Source organism: Cydia splendana, chromosome 7 (genome assembly GCF_910591565.1).
Source record: "Cydia splendana chromosome 7, ilCydSple1.2, whole genome shotgun sequence".
Classification (NCBI taxonomy): domain Eukaryota; kingdom Metazoa; phylum Arthropoda; class Insecta; order Lepidoptera; family Tortricidae; genus Cydia; species Cydia splendana.
Genome location: NC_085966.1, coordinates 18941093 through 18957716, shown reverse-complemented (window position 1 = coordinate 18957716; position 16624 = coordinate 18941093). Strand labels below are relative to the sequence as shown.

The 16624-nt window shown below is 39.5% G+C and overlaps 1 protein-coding gene and 1 long non-coding RNA gene across 2 annotated transcripts; both read right to left on the bottom strand.

Moving 5' to 3' along the window:
- Nucleotides 1-4621: 4621 nt before the first annotated feature.
- On the bottom strand, nucleotides 4622-5362 carry LOC134792248 (uncharacterized). The gene is made up of 2 exons (XR_010144404.1): nucleotides 5083-5362; nucleotides 4622-4964 (listed from the first exon to the last, which is right to left on the bottom strand). It is a non-coding gene; the product is annotated as an uncharacterized LOC134792248 (long non-coding RNA).
- A 5134-nt stretch (nucleotides 5363-10496) lies between these two features.
- LOC134792247 (retinol dehydrogenase 13-like) lies at nucleotides 10497-11485 on the bottom strand. Its single transcript, XM_063763511.1, has one exon. It carries the CDS (start codon nucleotides 11457-11459, stop codon nucleotides 10509-10511), a length of 951 nt encoding a protein of 316 aa, XP_063619581.1. The 5' UTR covers nucleotides 11460-11485; the 3' UTR covers nucleotides 10497-10508.
- Nucleotides 11486-16624: the final 5139 nt, after the last annotated feature.

Genomic DNA, 16624 nt, shown 5'->3' with positions numbered 1-16624 from the left:
ATATATTGTAAATCGGAACACACGTTTTTACCATAGAAATGAGGATATAACCAAATGGAGAAGTCTTGTCTGTAATTTTCTGTACAAAACAGTCCGCCGATTTTTGCGGGAGGGGCACATCAAATGTACGTAACGTAAAAATAACCATGTCAGATAAACGTCAGTCCATACAATGTGTATGACCATTGGTCATAGAGTTTCGACAGAGGGGAACGCCTGTTAATGGCTACTCCATTTAATTATATCCTCCAAAATTTTTGGCCGTCACTATCAGATCTATTTAATGCTAATTGTACCTATGTAGACAGCTCACCTGAAAATAGTCCTACATCATACTTTTTCGGTGAATGGTCTCCTAAATTAATTAAAATAAGATAAACCACTTCAGACAGTATGGTTTCCTAAAATAACACAAGGAAGTACAGAGCTAACAGGTAAAATTATGTAGCAATCTAAACTTTACCTTATCGGCAAACTTTCTTTGCGGCCCTCAAAGCAACCTCTACCGACTCCACAACTGAGGAATAATAAATACATAAATACATATTAGGTACTCAAGCGAGTATCGAACTCCCTAAGTATATCAAAGAGATATTATTATGAATATCGCCCAGCAGTGACTATTTACAGTAAATATAAAATTTGTTTGCGCTCGATGTTAGTTTCGCATTTTCCGACGTACTACAGCTGAGATTGTGATTTTAATGGTTTGTAAACATTGTCTGAGAATATCGTACATTGGTTTATTAAATAACGCACGGTGAACATTATAAATGGATGAATGTTTAATTAGTGATCGCCTTATAGTTTTATTTGTTCTAAAAACCAGAATGCTAATAAAAAGTTACAATGGTAAATAAAACTCGCGGGCCCGAATCTAACCCGTTAAACTGCAAAATTAGTTCAAATATACCTTATTTGTATAAAATAAAATAGCGTACTCCTACCTTAAACACCGGCAAGGAACTTGTAACCCCTATGGAGCTGCAGGTGTCCATGGGCAACTGTAATTGCTTACTATTGGGCGATTCATCTGCTACTTTGCCACCTATATCATAAAAAAATATCGATAAGAATTTTCACCTAATAATTTTGGATGTCAATAATTTACTCCATAAGATCTATTATACTAAATAATATCGCGAGATTTCTTCGTAACGTAGTTGTTAAACTATTTCTTACGCAGCATTTTTTTATCAAGCACTGCTTTTTATAAACAATTTCAGCGAAAAATCGCTAACCTCGTTTAGATTGTTTAGAACGCCTGGTTCATATTAAACTGTGACGTGCTCTAACAGAGTTGATATTTGTGTACTCTTGCATCGCGTGCGAGCCGCGCCAACCCCTCCAATTAAGGGGCAGGCAAAGTATTCTCACAGTCATAAGTATGTACACAGCTTTAAGCCTTATGCCATTGGAATAAGATGGACTTGTGCATACATGTTATGGACCAGCATAAGAGGCAAGCAAAGTACGACGAGTGCACATAAGCAGGTCGACGATATCATAACGTTTACATACGACTTTTAAACGAGACTTCCACCAGCTTTATGAAGCTTTCCGCTTTAATTTCTTTCCAAGTTTCCAACGGAATAGTTTACCGTTACTTTAAAATTAAAACTCGTCATTTCATGTTGTACCTTGTTTGTTTTTCGTTGGCGAATATATTAAAAGGACATCTCGAGGCGTATTCTGATTGGAATAACAGGTTATAAATTCGATATAGATTTATTTTGTTAGGGATATTTTTACTCTGCAATCTCGTCGTGCTATCAATACGATCGGGTAGGTTAGGAAGTCAATTAATAGGTTAACATTAGTATAAAAAAATCATATTGGTTCCGTTGACGGAAATAAAATAAATTATTTTCAACAGAAAAGGAAAGTTAATTAGGTACTTGCGATCATAATAAATAAAAGTCAAGCATTCAAAACATTACCGAAACTAAAATGACCTATTCTTAAAAGTAATATTTTTTTATTTAAGTAAGGATCTGGAAGATGCCCGGAAAACGGAAACATGGTCGCCCTAAATCTACTTGGCGCCGTTCTGTGGAGCAAGAGCTGGGTGTATTGGGGATGGGGTGGGAGGAGGCTACCCAAGCTGCCCAGGACCGGAGTAAGTGGAAGGAAAAGATTCGAGCCCTACACCCCAGCAGGGGGTAACAGGATGGAAAGAAGAAGAAGTAAGGATCTATTTAAATCGACCACCATGCCTGGGAAGCCTTAGCTGAAGACCGTGATGGATGGCGCAAGCGTGTTGTGGAGGGGAGAAGGCTGTGCGACCAAGCCTGGTTTAATGCTTTAGTTAGCAGAAGGTGTCACAGGAGGCAAACCGGGACTGGAACCTCGGATGGCATGAGCTTTCTCTGCCAAAAATGTGGGAGGTCGTGCCGCTCACGCATCGGCCTCCACAGTCACCAAACCCGTTGTCTATACAGCAATGTATAAATCGACTGCAATAGACGGAAAGGCCTGTGATGAAGGATCTATTTGCTCTCCAACCTAGGGTAGGTTCATCAAGTTGACAGCCCGACGAGATCGCGGACTCTATTAGGTATGATTCGTCAGTGTCAAAAGTGACATTTCTTTAATCAAAAACGTAACTATTGACACTGACAGATCATATCCATAACAAAGCCAGATCAAATTCGTAATATGATATTACCATCAAAATACGCCTCCTGCCTGTTATGCCTGACTGACAAAGAGGTGGAAATGTTTTTAAAAGTGTATAAAGTAGGTATGTATATGTATATAAAATTATTAGTCCAATTCTATAGAACGCCTTGCAGCCCCGCCCTAATGACTTACTAACTGATTTAAATTTCTGACGCATCGTTAAGTTCGTTTCAGTCGCGGTTGTGACACGGACTTAAATTTTGTTAGATTTCTTTTTTTTTCAATATAAGCACGTTCAACGTTTTGAAACGTAACAAAAAACTAGTAACAGGTTATAGAACATTTTCTTTGACATTTAAATAATTAACAGATAAATAAACGAGTCCATTAGCTTCAGAACTGTGAGCCGTAATTACCAACGAGCCTCTTGCCGGAGTATTCTCAATGCATGCGCGAGCGCTAGTGAGTCAGAATCTTTAGCTAACCACTGTATAAAGACCTTAAGAGCCCTTATTCCTTAGAGCGTTCACCGATTTTGCGAAATAACACTCGATAGATGGCGTTAGCGCTCGGTACGCGAGCGCCGGCAAAGCTAAGCGCGTTTCAACGCAGACAAGAATAATTTTGATACTTTTCAATTTAATTTGCAAGTAAATTTATTTTAACGTTATATTGGCACTCTGTATTTTATTTTATAAGCATGGTAGTAGTCAATAGAGTATATGTGATGAGATAATATATAACCAACGACGAGTAAAAAATAATGATTGTTTACCTCTGTATGTCATGGAATTATTGTGACAAGTTCATCCACGAAGTCAAGTAACTTATTCAAGTCAGTTCACCAAGGAAGTTGAATAATTAAATGTTTTAAAGATAAGGTTATATTAAATAATAATATATACAGGGTGGCCAAAAATAAGTGCATTCCCGTTGCCAGGGAGGTTTAGGGATTATACTGAACTAAGCAACCGCGAACCGCGATGGGACCAACCCCGAAATCGCGAAAAAAAAATTTGGCTGTTTCATACATTTTGTCTAGTCCATTTTCTATGGGAGGGTAATTTTTTTTCCAGCAACCATTTTCTTGCCAGCAGCGGAAAAGCACTTATTTTATGGCCACCCTGTATAATGACAATAAATTCGAGAGTACCTGCAAGTAACAACTACTGAACTCTCTGAAGTTCGATTTTATGTCTAAAACAGAAGTATCTCCGTTTTTAGGGTTCCGTACCCAAAGGGTAAAACGGGACCCTATTACTAAGACTCCGCTGTCCGTCCGTCCGTCCGTCCGTCAATCACCAGGCTGTATCTCACGAATCGAGATAGCTAGACAGTTGAAATTTTCACAGATGATGTATTTCTGTTGCCGCTATAACAACAAATACTAAAACAGAATAAAATAAAGATTTAAGTGGGGCTCCCATACTGTTGTAAACGTGATTTTTGACAGAAGTTAAGCAACGTCGGGCTCGGGCGGGGTCAGTACTTGGATGGGTGACCGTTTTTATAGATAATGGTACGGAACCCTTCGTGTGCGAGTCCGACTCGCACTTGGCCGGTTTTTATTTAGAACGAAGTTGATTTATAAGGTTTACTTGATCCTTGTGGGAAGCAAATGAAGCTTTATTTGTAAGTATGTATGTAAAATAAAATAATATTAATAATCTATCAACCGCATCTAGATCGATAGTGCTCGTCAAGGAAAATCTATTGAGCCCAAACACGATGGAGTTATGATGAGTAGATTAGGAGTTCTGGTGACCAACTCCTGACTCCATCATGAAAACCTGGACTTCATCTAGATTCTAGATCGATGGTGCTTGTCGGGGCAAATCTATTGATCCCAAACACGATGGAGTTATGATGAATAGATTAGGACTTCTGGGGACCAACTCCTGACCCCATCTCGTAATGGAGTCAGGAGTTGGTCACCAGAAGAGTCTCATGACTCTGGACCTCATCTAGATAGATGGTGCTCGTCAGGGCAAATCTAATGAGCCCAATCACGATAGAGTGATAATGAGTAGATTAGGATTTCTGGTGACCAACTCCTGACTCCATCATGAGAACCTGGACTTCATCTAGATCGATGGTGCTCGTCGGGGCAAATCTATTGAGCCCAAACACGATGGAGTTATGATGAGTAGATTAGAACATCTGGTGACCATCTCATGATGGAGTCAGGAGCTGGTCACCAGAAGGGTCTCATGACCCTGGACCTCATCTAGATAGATGGTGCTCGTCGAGGCAAATCGATTGAGCCCAAACACGATGGAGTGATAATGAGTAGATTAGGAGTTCTGGTGACCAACTCCTGACTCCATCATGAGAACCTGGACCTCATCTAGATCGATGGTGTTCGTCAAGGAAAATCTATTGAGCCCAAACAAGATGGAGTTATGATGAGTAGATTAGGAGTTCGGTGACCATTACTGACTCCATCATGAGAACCTGGACTTCATCTAGATCGATGGTGCTCGTCGGGGCAAATCTATTGAGCCCAAACACGATGGAGTTATTATGAGTAGATTAGAACATCTGGTGACCATCTCATGATGGAGTCAGGAGTTGGTCACCAGAAGGGTCTCATGACCCTGGACCTCATCTAGATAGATGGTGCTCGTCGAGGCAAATCGATTGAGCCCAAACACGATGGACTTATGATGAGTAAATTAGGACTTCTGGTGACCATCTCATGATGGAGTCAGAAGTTGGTCACCAGAAGGGTCTCATGACCCTGGACCTTATCTAGATAGATGGTGCTCGTCAGGGCAAATCATTTGAACCCAAACACGATGGAGTGTTAATGAGTAGATTAGGAGTTCTGGTGACCAACTCCTGACTCCATCATGAGAACCTGGACCTCATCTAGATCGATGGTGTTCGTCAAGGAAAATCTATTGAGCCCAAACACGATGGAGTTATGATGAGTAGATTAGGAGTTCGGTGACCATTCCTGACTCCATCATGAGAACCTGGACATCATCCAGGTCGTCCGGGTATAATAAAAATGCAAACCCTAACCAGAATTCAAGTAACACTGAAAATCTATCACATAAGCGAGAGTCGGTTGTTAAAATTAAATATGGTGTAAAAAATGTACACCCTTGGATCAAGATTTTCTAATCATAGTATACAGCACTTCTCGGAACTCTCTCGATGGTTACGAAAGCAACGAACGCCTGACGGTCGAGCACAGGTCCGTCCCCTAAGCGCACTCGGCGGAGACTGAGCGCGCGGTGTCGGTGCAGCGTGATTTGTACGTCTTTAAAAAAATATAGATTTACGGCTAGGTAGGTCCTATAGTTATGATTTTTTTTTATGAGTAGACATAAAGTTACAATTTGATAAAATATTATTTTTGGGGCAAAATATAAGTCCAATTTGCGATAAAAAAATGTAATGTAACCCTGTTTTCACCAAAAAAATGAAGAAAACTCGGAAGGTTTTTTATCAATTTTTTAAAATGAATCTTCGATTTTCAAGCATGTCAGCCCCTCGTACAAGATATGGTGAGTTGAATTGTAATCATTCATGTACCAAATGATTCTTGTTTACTGCAAAATTGAGAACCGAAACGACCCTTCTCACTGCAAAATTTGAAAAAGACTCCTAAGAAAACTCATTTATTTTAGGTTCAAAAAGAGAAAATGAAAATTTGAACGTTTTCAGCCCCTAGTTTAAGAAATGATTATTTAAGTACGTTATCAGTTTTTGAATAAATACTAATAGTTACGTCGTAATCTTAAATGAAAAAGGAAGCATTTTGCAAAATACGCTCGTCTGTAGGAGTAAGGACTCTTAAGATCTATGACAACTACGTTATAGTCAGAGAGCGTGCTTATATTGTCTCACCTGAGCGTTGTACTCGGTAACCGATTTGAATAACCCCCCTGTAGATTCACGGAATGCCAGATTAGGGGTAATTAAGTCTTGTGGGAGAGCCCAGTGCGGACCATTATATGGGATAATGAGGTGACCAGTCAGGGTTGTAATATGTAAATTGAATTTTCTATTCACGCCTCGAATGGCGGTTACTATGTGTTTGTAACGGGAATAGTGTGGCTCTAAATGTGGTGTAAAATCGACCCTTGCACATTTACCCCCTTATTCATAAAACTTTACAAGCCTGAATTAGTTAGATTATGTTTAATCCCTTTCTTACAAATACATAAGTCAAAATGACAGATAAAAACAAACGATTCATAGCTTCTAATGCGTTTATGAATTGAATGGCGCCATTAGTTGCTAATGTATGAAATAGTCTGCTAAAATGTATTCAAAAGTACTTATGTTACGTTTAAACAAGAAATTGCTAGTTGGGAGGTCCAGGAGTTCTTAACTTAGTTTGAGAAACTTAATAAATCTAAATAAAAATAATGCACTAACTACCTCAAAAAATTTTTGGCCTTCGTAAGATAAGTCTAACCGTGTTCGATAGATGTCATGTCACATCGTTATAATACTTTTTTTGTCATATTTCAATACTGTGAGAAAAAAAATATCATTGCACCGTATACCAACTAAACGAGCGAGGAAAGCAAAATAAATGCAGGGATTTCTGTTAGACCACTGCAGCGGTGTCATTTCACGCGCTTACCGGACGCAGGCTACGCCAACAAATTTGTACACGGACATCAAAATTATATCTAAATGAAGTCATTTAGTTATAGACTAGTCTCAACGAAATGCATGTTAAATAAATTACATAATTTAAATGTCATTCTGATGTCAGTTTACGTTCGAATTGGCCTGTAAGATTGGCCAACTGAGCGTTAAATGAAGTTGCGCGCAGCAAGGCGAGACATTCTAGACGTTCTAGAAGTGCGCATCCCATTTACACATAGTAAGTAATTACATATCTCGAGCTATGAAATTATACTTAAGGCGTGCGATGTCAAATGGTCGGTCAAAGACATAGATGTAAGTAAATTCAGGTAGATATGGTACCAGGCGCACGATCGTGAGCCATTAAATATAGGTTCCGGAACCTATATTTAGTTAGTCGTATGGGTGACGCCAACCTGTCAAGTTGTCAAAATCGTTGGATCAAATTTTAGTTTTGTCAACTATGAACGTCACACGTCTACATAAATAAAAGGTCATTGGTCAAAGATGAGATTCTTTAATCATAGTTAGGGGAGCTGCTAGCTTGTTGTAACAGTTTTTAGAAAGAGGCCTGTATTGTCTAAAATATGTATAATTTTATGATTTTGAGTAAGAGGGTTTGTAAAGTATTTATCTAAGCACTAATTCCGATTGAAAAATAATTTAAAATGTTTACACATATTTTACACAGGACACTTTGAAAAAATAGGAGTTGTTACAACTTACCCCATATTTGGGGCTAGTTGTAACAGGCTCGGGGCAAATAAAAGCCAATTAAATTTACATTGTAGCAACGAAAACAGAATGAACAATTAATTTAACTTCAATTGTCAAAATCAATATTTGGCATGTATTTTTTTTATAATAACTGGTCAAAACAGACCTCGTGTGTACGTTCACTCGCTTGGATATCTGGCGGGGCACTGGCGGTGTTTACGTTATACCTCAAGTTATTAGAAAGTCATTCAGCAAAAAAAAAAACAATTAAAATGTTTTCAATTCCCCGTCAAAATTGAGCGTTACTACTTACCCCTGTTACTTTAAGCCCCACGCTCCCCTACCTACGAAATAACACATAATATTCACCTACTAATCGTTGTGAGGTGAAAGAAAACATAGTGAAAAAACTGAAACACTAATAAGGATCTGTGGTTACGCAGTTTCTTAAAAACCATTGTCTTCCAGAACTCTTCAGTTTAGATTTCCATAATTTAGGTTTTTAAGGGCAGTGGCTAGATCAGCAAAGTTTTCTTTGGATGGTAAACTTAGACTAATACATTCCATTATAACCAATCCAATTATATATGTTCGGCGATAAAAACATTGCGTGAGCGTTGATAGTATTCTGCTGACTGGCACAAAGTTGCGACCGGGAAAGCTAAGATGAGGAGGGAGATTTTTGACATGAGGTCACATTACACAAGTTCATTTCAGAACACCATTCACCTACACCCGCTCAGCCAATGGGAACACAGGGCCAGGATTTAGAAGCCGTGTGAGCGATACGCAATAAAAAAGGCGCGTATAGGCGTCAAGCATGACCGGGTGTAAAAGGGCCCACAATTATTTCGCGCGGCGGCTGAAAGAGTTGTTCCGTCGTGGCCGAATAGCAACAAAAATTCCAATAGCCTGTGACTAGTGATGTACTCGGGAATATTCCTGATTCAAGGGAATTTTAGTAAAATTAGTTCATTCACATTAAAATAAGTGTCAGAGACAGATAAGTACGACAAAAAACCTGGCATTGCATGTTTTTATAGTTGCGGCCAATTCAGGAATCTTGTTTAAAATATGAATGTTTACTTAAGTTATTTATATTACCCAAATATAATATAAAATGCCAATTGCCAACACTAATAAAATAACCTAGTGCCTTAAAATCCGGTAAACGCGGTAGATTTTGTTTATGAACTAAAAGTCAACATCTACGGTTTTCTGACCCACTTTATATTCAATACGTTCCTGTTTGTACTGCATGATTTATTTAATGTTGTTAGGATAAATTTCTCTCCGACAACAAATGAGCTTATGAGGAATATAGCCGGGAACATAAATCTGCACACCACTACCGTGTCGGTCCTCGCGTGCCTCACGGTTTCGGGTCGCACGAACCACCTAGTAGAGGAAAAAATTGGGTGAAATCAAATATTCAAACCCTCAGCGCGTTTTCACGACGTTTTCGAGTGTAATGAAACGTTACGGCGACTCATATAAAGTAACGTACTAACATGTTTATTTCTAAGCGTGTATCAAAGGATCGTATATTGCTCGCTGTTTTAGTATGTACAAAGTATATAAAACGACGTAACATAATAATATTTTTCGTTTTATCATGAGCAGTCGAGTAAATAAGGCAGGCGGAAGCAAGTTTTAAAAATAAATTAGGCAACTTTTACCAGATTTTTAGCTTCTGATTGCTAGTCCTTCCGTTAGGTACCTACGTGCTTTTAGTGCAGTACAGGAATTATTCTAGTCTAGATCCTTCAGAACAATCTAGAAATCTTGTGTCAACCCTTTGTCTGTGCTATGTATGATAAGATTGATAAAGATCCTGACCTGACCGAATCTTTAAGTAGTCATATTTTTGCATTTTTATCGAGAACGATTCTCGATAAAATGCTGCAATGATGGTCGTAGCATGAGGTTCCTAAACACATGATAGAGAGCTTATAATATGTATTGTATGTGTGTAGATAAACAGGCCTATTCGGATTTCGAGATAATCACAAGATCTTGAGACGATTTAGAGATCAACTAGATTTACATTAGATATCGACTAGATGTGACTTGGATATCTAAGTCATAACTTGTCGAAATCGTTCAAGAGGACCTCCAGAATCGCGGAAACGTCAAATTTGACATATCTATCTTTAAATTATTATTAAATTATCTTTAAATTATCCGTATCGTAACTTGTTGAAGTCTAGTAGAAATCTAATTCATTTTCCGAATCGAGCCGTTAGTCACTACTTACATACACAGTATATACACACTTATGTACATAATTAGGCAGTGTGATGTAACACTCGTGTGATGTTTTTATGAAACACGCTTCCATTTATAATCTATCGCTACCTTCAGGTACGTGTGTTAGGTAATAACAAATATTATGATGATATGAGACCGTTTTAAATTAGCACTACATCTTGTTTATTCATGCCGATAAACGTAGTGTTAGCCAAGTTATAGGTATTAGAAATGCAATGAAAAAATTTATCAAGTGAAAATTGATTTAATTCCCAAAAATATTTTTTTACCTAGTACCTAAAGGCAATTTATTTCAATTTAACTAACTTTTCAGACACTTCCCACAGCTCGCGGGCTACTTTCAAATCTTGAGCACTTTTTGAAGGTATCGCTTCGCGGCAGTCTTTAAAGTAGCGACCACTGATTGACGCCACCTCTGGTGCCACGGCAAGGTGAACTGTCGTCTGGGCACCTTCCCAGCTATTTTTGAAAAAAAGCCTCAACAGGGGCAATAACTTATTAAACACTGGTATGACAGTTAAGATTTCAGTATCAACTACACCCGGATGCAAACAATTAACGGTTACTCCTGTTCCGCGCAGTTGCCGATCCAGCTCAACAGTCATCAATATGTTGCACAATTTAGATGCAGAATACACCTTACTGACATTTATTGTTTCATCTGTTTCTTTCTCACTATTAAGGTTATTCAAGTCGATGATCCCCTTTTCATGCGCTATAGAAGAAACGTTGACTATACGACTAGGCGCTGATGATTTTAGTTTCGGCAGAAGCAAGTTGGTTAGTAAAAATGGTCCAAAATGGTTGGATTGCATGCCAAGTAACAGTCCATCTTCTGTCTTCTCGAGTTTTGAGCCGTATATGGCAGCGTTATTTATAAGAATATCGAGACGTTCTTCTGTTTTGTTGATGTTGTCGGCGAATTCTCTGACTGATTTTAAAGATGCAAGGTCAAGATGTCGGTAGTGCACATCAGGGTTCCCGGTGGCAGCAACAATCTGGTCTCTGGCAACGGCGGCGCGGCCCTCGTTTCTGCATGCCATGATCACCCGCGCCCCTCTCTCCGCGAGGTTCTTAGCCGTTTCAAATCCTATACCCGCATTCGCACCCGTCACTATAACCACTTTTTCCACCAAATGTCGGCTGCTTTTGCAGATGCCGCTCGTAAGTTTGCCATAAACCCATGTGACGAATATGAGGAAAAACAGTAAGAATAATAACTGGATTAAAAAACACATGGTGTGTGCCGTGTCTGCCGTACGGAGTCGTGACTGAGATAACAATGACTTGCCGATTACTTATATGGGAAGGTCAACTCTACTGCATACTGTCCATAACGTTATCTTATCATTTCGATAAAATCTTTTCCTTAAATGTAAAAAACATTTTCACTGTATTGCAATTATTGCACAATAGTTACACGCGAATTGTCAGATCTGTCAGATTTAATTTATTCCATTGCTACAAATAGCAAAGAGTTAATTAATCGGGGGGCACGGCAGTGCCCCCGCCAAGTCGAGCGCGAAGCAAACACTGCCGTACCATCCTTTACTGGAACCATTTCGCCGCATTTTCAGGTCCCTATTTGAGAACCTCTGGATAAGACCAGAACGCAGAAATTTTCGTCATCCAGTAAGCTATAATCACATACTTAAAATCCAAAATTTCAAGTCTGGAGGTCATTTAGTTCCGAAGTTAAGCGAAAGCAAAGTTTCGCATTTATGACACACACTCACTCACTTATGATCATCAGAATAGAACTAGTACTTCCCATAAACTCAGAGAGCTGAAATTTGGTACAGAGTTAGGGTTTAATGGCCACATAAAGGGAAAACTATAAAAACTAGGATAATCGAAGATCTGGAGTACCTGGTGACCCTGATTAGAAAACACAAGAGCCCAACCAAACTATTGTAGATCGACATACCGCCTTTACAAAAAATATTCAAATTGGTGGGCCGCTTCATTTGATGTCAAAAATCGAAGGTCTGAAGTATCTGATGAAGAACCCTCAGCTGGTCTCAGCTGTATTAAGGCTCCGTCAGACATAGGCGTTTTGCTTGGTGCAACATATGTACACACTGTTTTGGTCGGGACTCCCTCTGGTCGCATAATAACTTTTGTCATATTTTTAATTGTCATAACACTTTATGTATTAAAATTGTAAGTCATAAAAATCTTTAGTCAGAATTATCCTGAGCATAACTGGGTTTTTGTCATAAATTAGTTATGTCATAATTTTTGTAGTCATTAATTTAATTCGCATAAAATTTTAAGTCATCAGCTTGATATCCATAATTGTTTTTCGTTCGAAGTATTGCAGTGCATAGTATTAATATAGTCATAAAAATTAAGTCATATATTTAGTGGTCATAAAAGAAACTAATCATAATAGGTAGGTTAGGTTCGTTAGGTTGCTTTAGATGCCCGAAGGGCAAACTACGCAGAAATAGGAGCCCCGCGTGAGCGGGGCTCCGTCTAATTAAGTGTTTGGACGGAGATTAGGGAAAAGGTTTTTTCGAGGAGTTGTTGAGAGGCTAAAATTAGTTTCTTAAATTATTTATGTAAACCATTATGGTTGAAAATTATTATGCTACAAAACGTTATACGTAAAAACCTTATAAATATCGATAAATATGGTTTTAGCTGGTATGACATTTGATTCATTATAATCAAAACCTATATGCACAAAAAATGTATGACAACTGCTGAGTATGTCATCAAATATTATGGCTAAAAATGTATGACACAATATAATATGACTTTTCATTTGTATGCCCAATGATGATTATGACACAAGTTGTTATGCGCATCAAAGATATGACCTAAACTTGTATGCAACCCAATATGGACCCGTTTTGGTCATCCGACACGCCTTGATGAGCCTTTGGGAAAGTAGTACCCAAGATGGAGCTGATGCTGAACCCTGGCTGTACCTAGTGGAACTCAGGCTTGGTGCAACATATGCACACACTGTTTTGGTCATCCGACACGCCTTGATGAGCCTTTGGGAGAGTAGTACCCAAGATGGAGCTGATGCTGAACTCTGGCTGTACCTAGTGGAACTCAGGTTTGGTGCAACATACGCCCACGCTATTTTGGTCATCCGTCACATCTTGATGAGCACTTGGGAGAGCAGTACCCAAGATAGAGCTGATGCTGAACCCTGGCTGTACCTAGTGGAACTCAGGTTTGGTGCAACATAGGCCCACGCTATTTTGGTCATCCGTTACATCTTGATGAGCACTTGGGAACGCAGTACCCAAGATAGAGCTGATGCTGAACCCCGGCTGTACCTACTGGAACTCAGGTTTGGTGCAACATAGGCCCACGCTATTTTGGTCATCCGTCACATCTTGATGAGCACTTGGGAGAGCAGTACCTGAAATAGAGCTGATGCTGAACCCTGGTTGTACCTAGTGGAACTCAGGTTTGGTGCAACATAAGCCCACGCTATTTTGGTCATCCGTCACATCTTGATGAGCACTTGGGAGAGCAGTATCCAAGATAGAGCTAATGCTGAACCCTGGCTGTACCTAGTGGAACTTAGGTTTGGTGCAACATAGCCCCACGCTATTTTGGTCATCCGTTACATTTTGATGACCGCCTAGTGGAACTCTGCAACAGGCACACGACGACAAGTCGGTTAACCAAAACAAAGTGTGCCTATGTTGCACCAAACCTGAGTTCCACTAGGTACAGCCAGGGTTCAGCATCAGCTCTATCTTGGGTACTGCTCTCCCAAGTGCTCATCAAGATGTGACGGATGACCAAAATAGCGTGGGCTTATGTTGTACCAAACCTGAGTTCCACTAGGTACAGCCAGGGTTCAGCATCAGCTCTGTCTAAGGTACTGCTCTCCCAAGTGCTCATCAAGATGTGACGGATGACCAAAATAGCGTGGGCTTATGTTGCACCAAACCTGAGTTCCACTAGGTACAACCAGGGTTCAGCATCAGCTCAGATCTATGTATACTAAAACCTTTACCAGAATGTAACAAAGACTTTTCTGAAAACCGCATCAAAATCGGTTCAGCCAAACGCGAGATAATCGCGAACAAACATACATACGGGTCAAACTGAGAACCTTTATTTTAAGGCGGTTAAAAATACATCAACTTTGACATTTTTGGCAGTAATGCGCCGCAGTCGGCAGCTATACTGCAGCAGGATTGCAGCATGCACTACTGCCGACTGAATTACTGAGGTAAATATCAAAAATTCGGTCAGCATCATCGTATTTGACATTTGCTGCAGTAATGCAGTCGGCAGTATTGTCGCAATATACTGCTGCAGGCTACAAAACGCACGTGAAACTATTCAACGTCCATGATCATGCTTTCCAACGTCCAACGTTCAGTAATCGAGTGACCGCTCGCTGTACATCATTCGATACCTCCCATTTAGGGAGGTATGAGAGGCCGTGCCCGCCTTTCGGCTGCGACGGCTGTGGCGGGTCGCTCCCCACCGCGTGGGGAGGTCAGTCGTCATCGTTTTGGGGATGACAGTGTTGCTGGTGACCGCTCGCAACACGCGCTGTGTTGTGTGTGACTGCGCGGGCGTGATCAAAGCGGGTCGCGCGCGCAGCGCGCCGGCGGGCCGCTGCGTCCAAGCGCAGATCGCGAGCGCCACGCGCTCGCGTCACGCTCGCATCGTGCCCCGCTCACGCCGCGCTTTGAAAACGCTCGTGTGACGGAGCCTTTAGAGATATGGTAATAAAAAAACTACTCCTAAAAAGAAAAAAAATGTGTCAAATAAGAAAATCTAATAAAATAAATCAATATGCCCACGTTTCTACAAAAAGAAGTGAAATCCCACCAAAAACATTCTGTAAAAAACTAGCCAAGTCTCGATGGAGCTGCTTGTTTATCTCTAAAAAGTAATGAAATCTAGACAAAGTCGTGCCAAGTCTAAGGTTCCTTACTGCGATTTCTTTATTATTATAGTTAATGTTGTGTGACTTGGCCGTTGAAGGGTACACAAGGGTACAAAACCAGGTGCTCCATGACACCAAACATACAGTATAAAAAATTATTTCCAGTACAGACGGACTTCTAATCATTGATAGAAGTCCGTCTGTACGTCTATTTTATGTTAGATCGATGGTCGATTTGACGCTTCAAAAAGAAGTGTTTGTTTCAGGCTCGCCTATACATAAGTATTATTGAAATACGCAGCTTTATCAAGCCTACAATTGACTGGTTATTGAATCAACGTTTTCCAAGTGGCAATTTTCCATCGTCAATGGGTAGCGTTTCTGGCGACAGATTGGTGCAATGGTGTCATGGAGCACCTGGTTTTGTACCCTTGTGTACCCTTCAACGGCCAAGTCACACAACATTAACTATAATAATAAAGAAATCGCAGTAAGGAACCTTAGACTTGGCACGACTTTGTCTAGATTTCATTACTTTTTAGAGATAAACAAGCAGCTCCATCGAGACTTGGCTAGTTTTTTACAGAATGTTTTTGGTGGGATACCTCTTTCTATAATAATCTGTATGTATCCCATGTATCCTAGCTAGGCAAATATGAATAAATAGATATTTGAAGATTTACCTGCGTTGACCGGCCTAATCCCAAAGTAAACAAGGCAGAGCCTATAAATAAGGGTATTTGAATACTAGTAAAATCAGTTTCTTTTTTCGAACTGTCAAAACGATTTTGCTACTACTTGTGGAATTTATATAAAACACTAGTTTCTTTTTTCGAACTGTCAAAACGATTTTTCTACTGCTTATGGAATTTATTTAAAACACTAGCATATGTGACGTCACAATCAAATTACCTACACTTTATAGTTTTATACGGGTTTTAAAATAGAAATTGTGTCTAAAAATAACTGCTGTCTACATTTCTCTATTAATCTTCTGGTGTCTTATTTCATGCATGGTGTAAAATATTTTATTTTAAATACAGTCAAATACCATTATTCAAGACAAAATATTTGACATATCCCTCAAAGGAAGTTACTACCAAGAAGGCTAAAAACTATTCGCTTATACTACAGTCATACTTCTACGGCTATACTAGATACTATGATGGTTATCATTGCCAACAAATACATTTATCTTTGTCATGTTGCTGAAACCTTAGAGGTGAAACTAAGATTTATTATACATCCTAGATGCAATTGTAATGAATTAACGAATAAAATATTTTATATTGACCATTATTTTCTGTAACCTACCCTATGATAGAAGGCGACTTCACTATACCTTATAATTCTTATAAAACAAAGTCCCCCGCCGCGTCTGTCTGTTTGTGTGTACCTATGTATATTCGCGATAAACTCAAAAACTACTGAACGGATTTTCACGCGGTTTGCACCTATCGATAGAGTGATTCTTGGGAGGGGTTAGGTGTATATTTTGTAAAGGTTTTGTATAACCCGTGCGAAGGC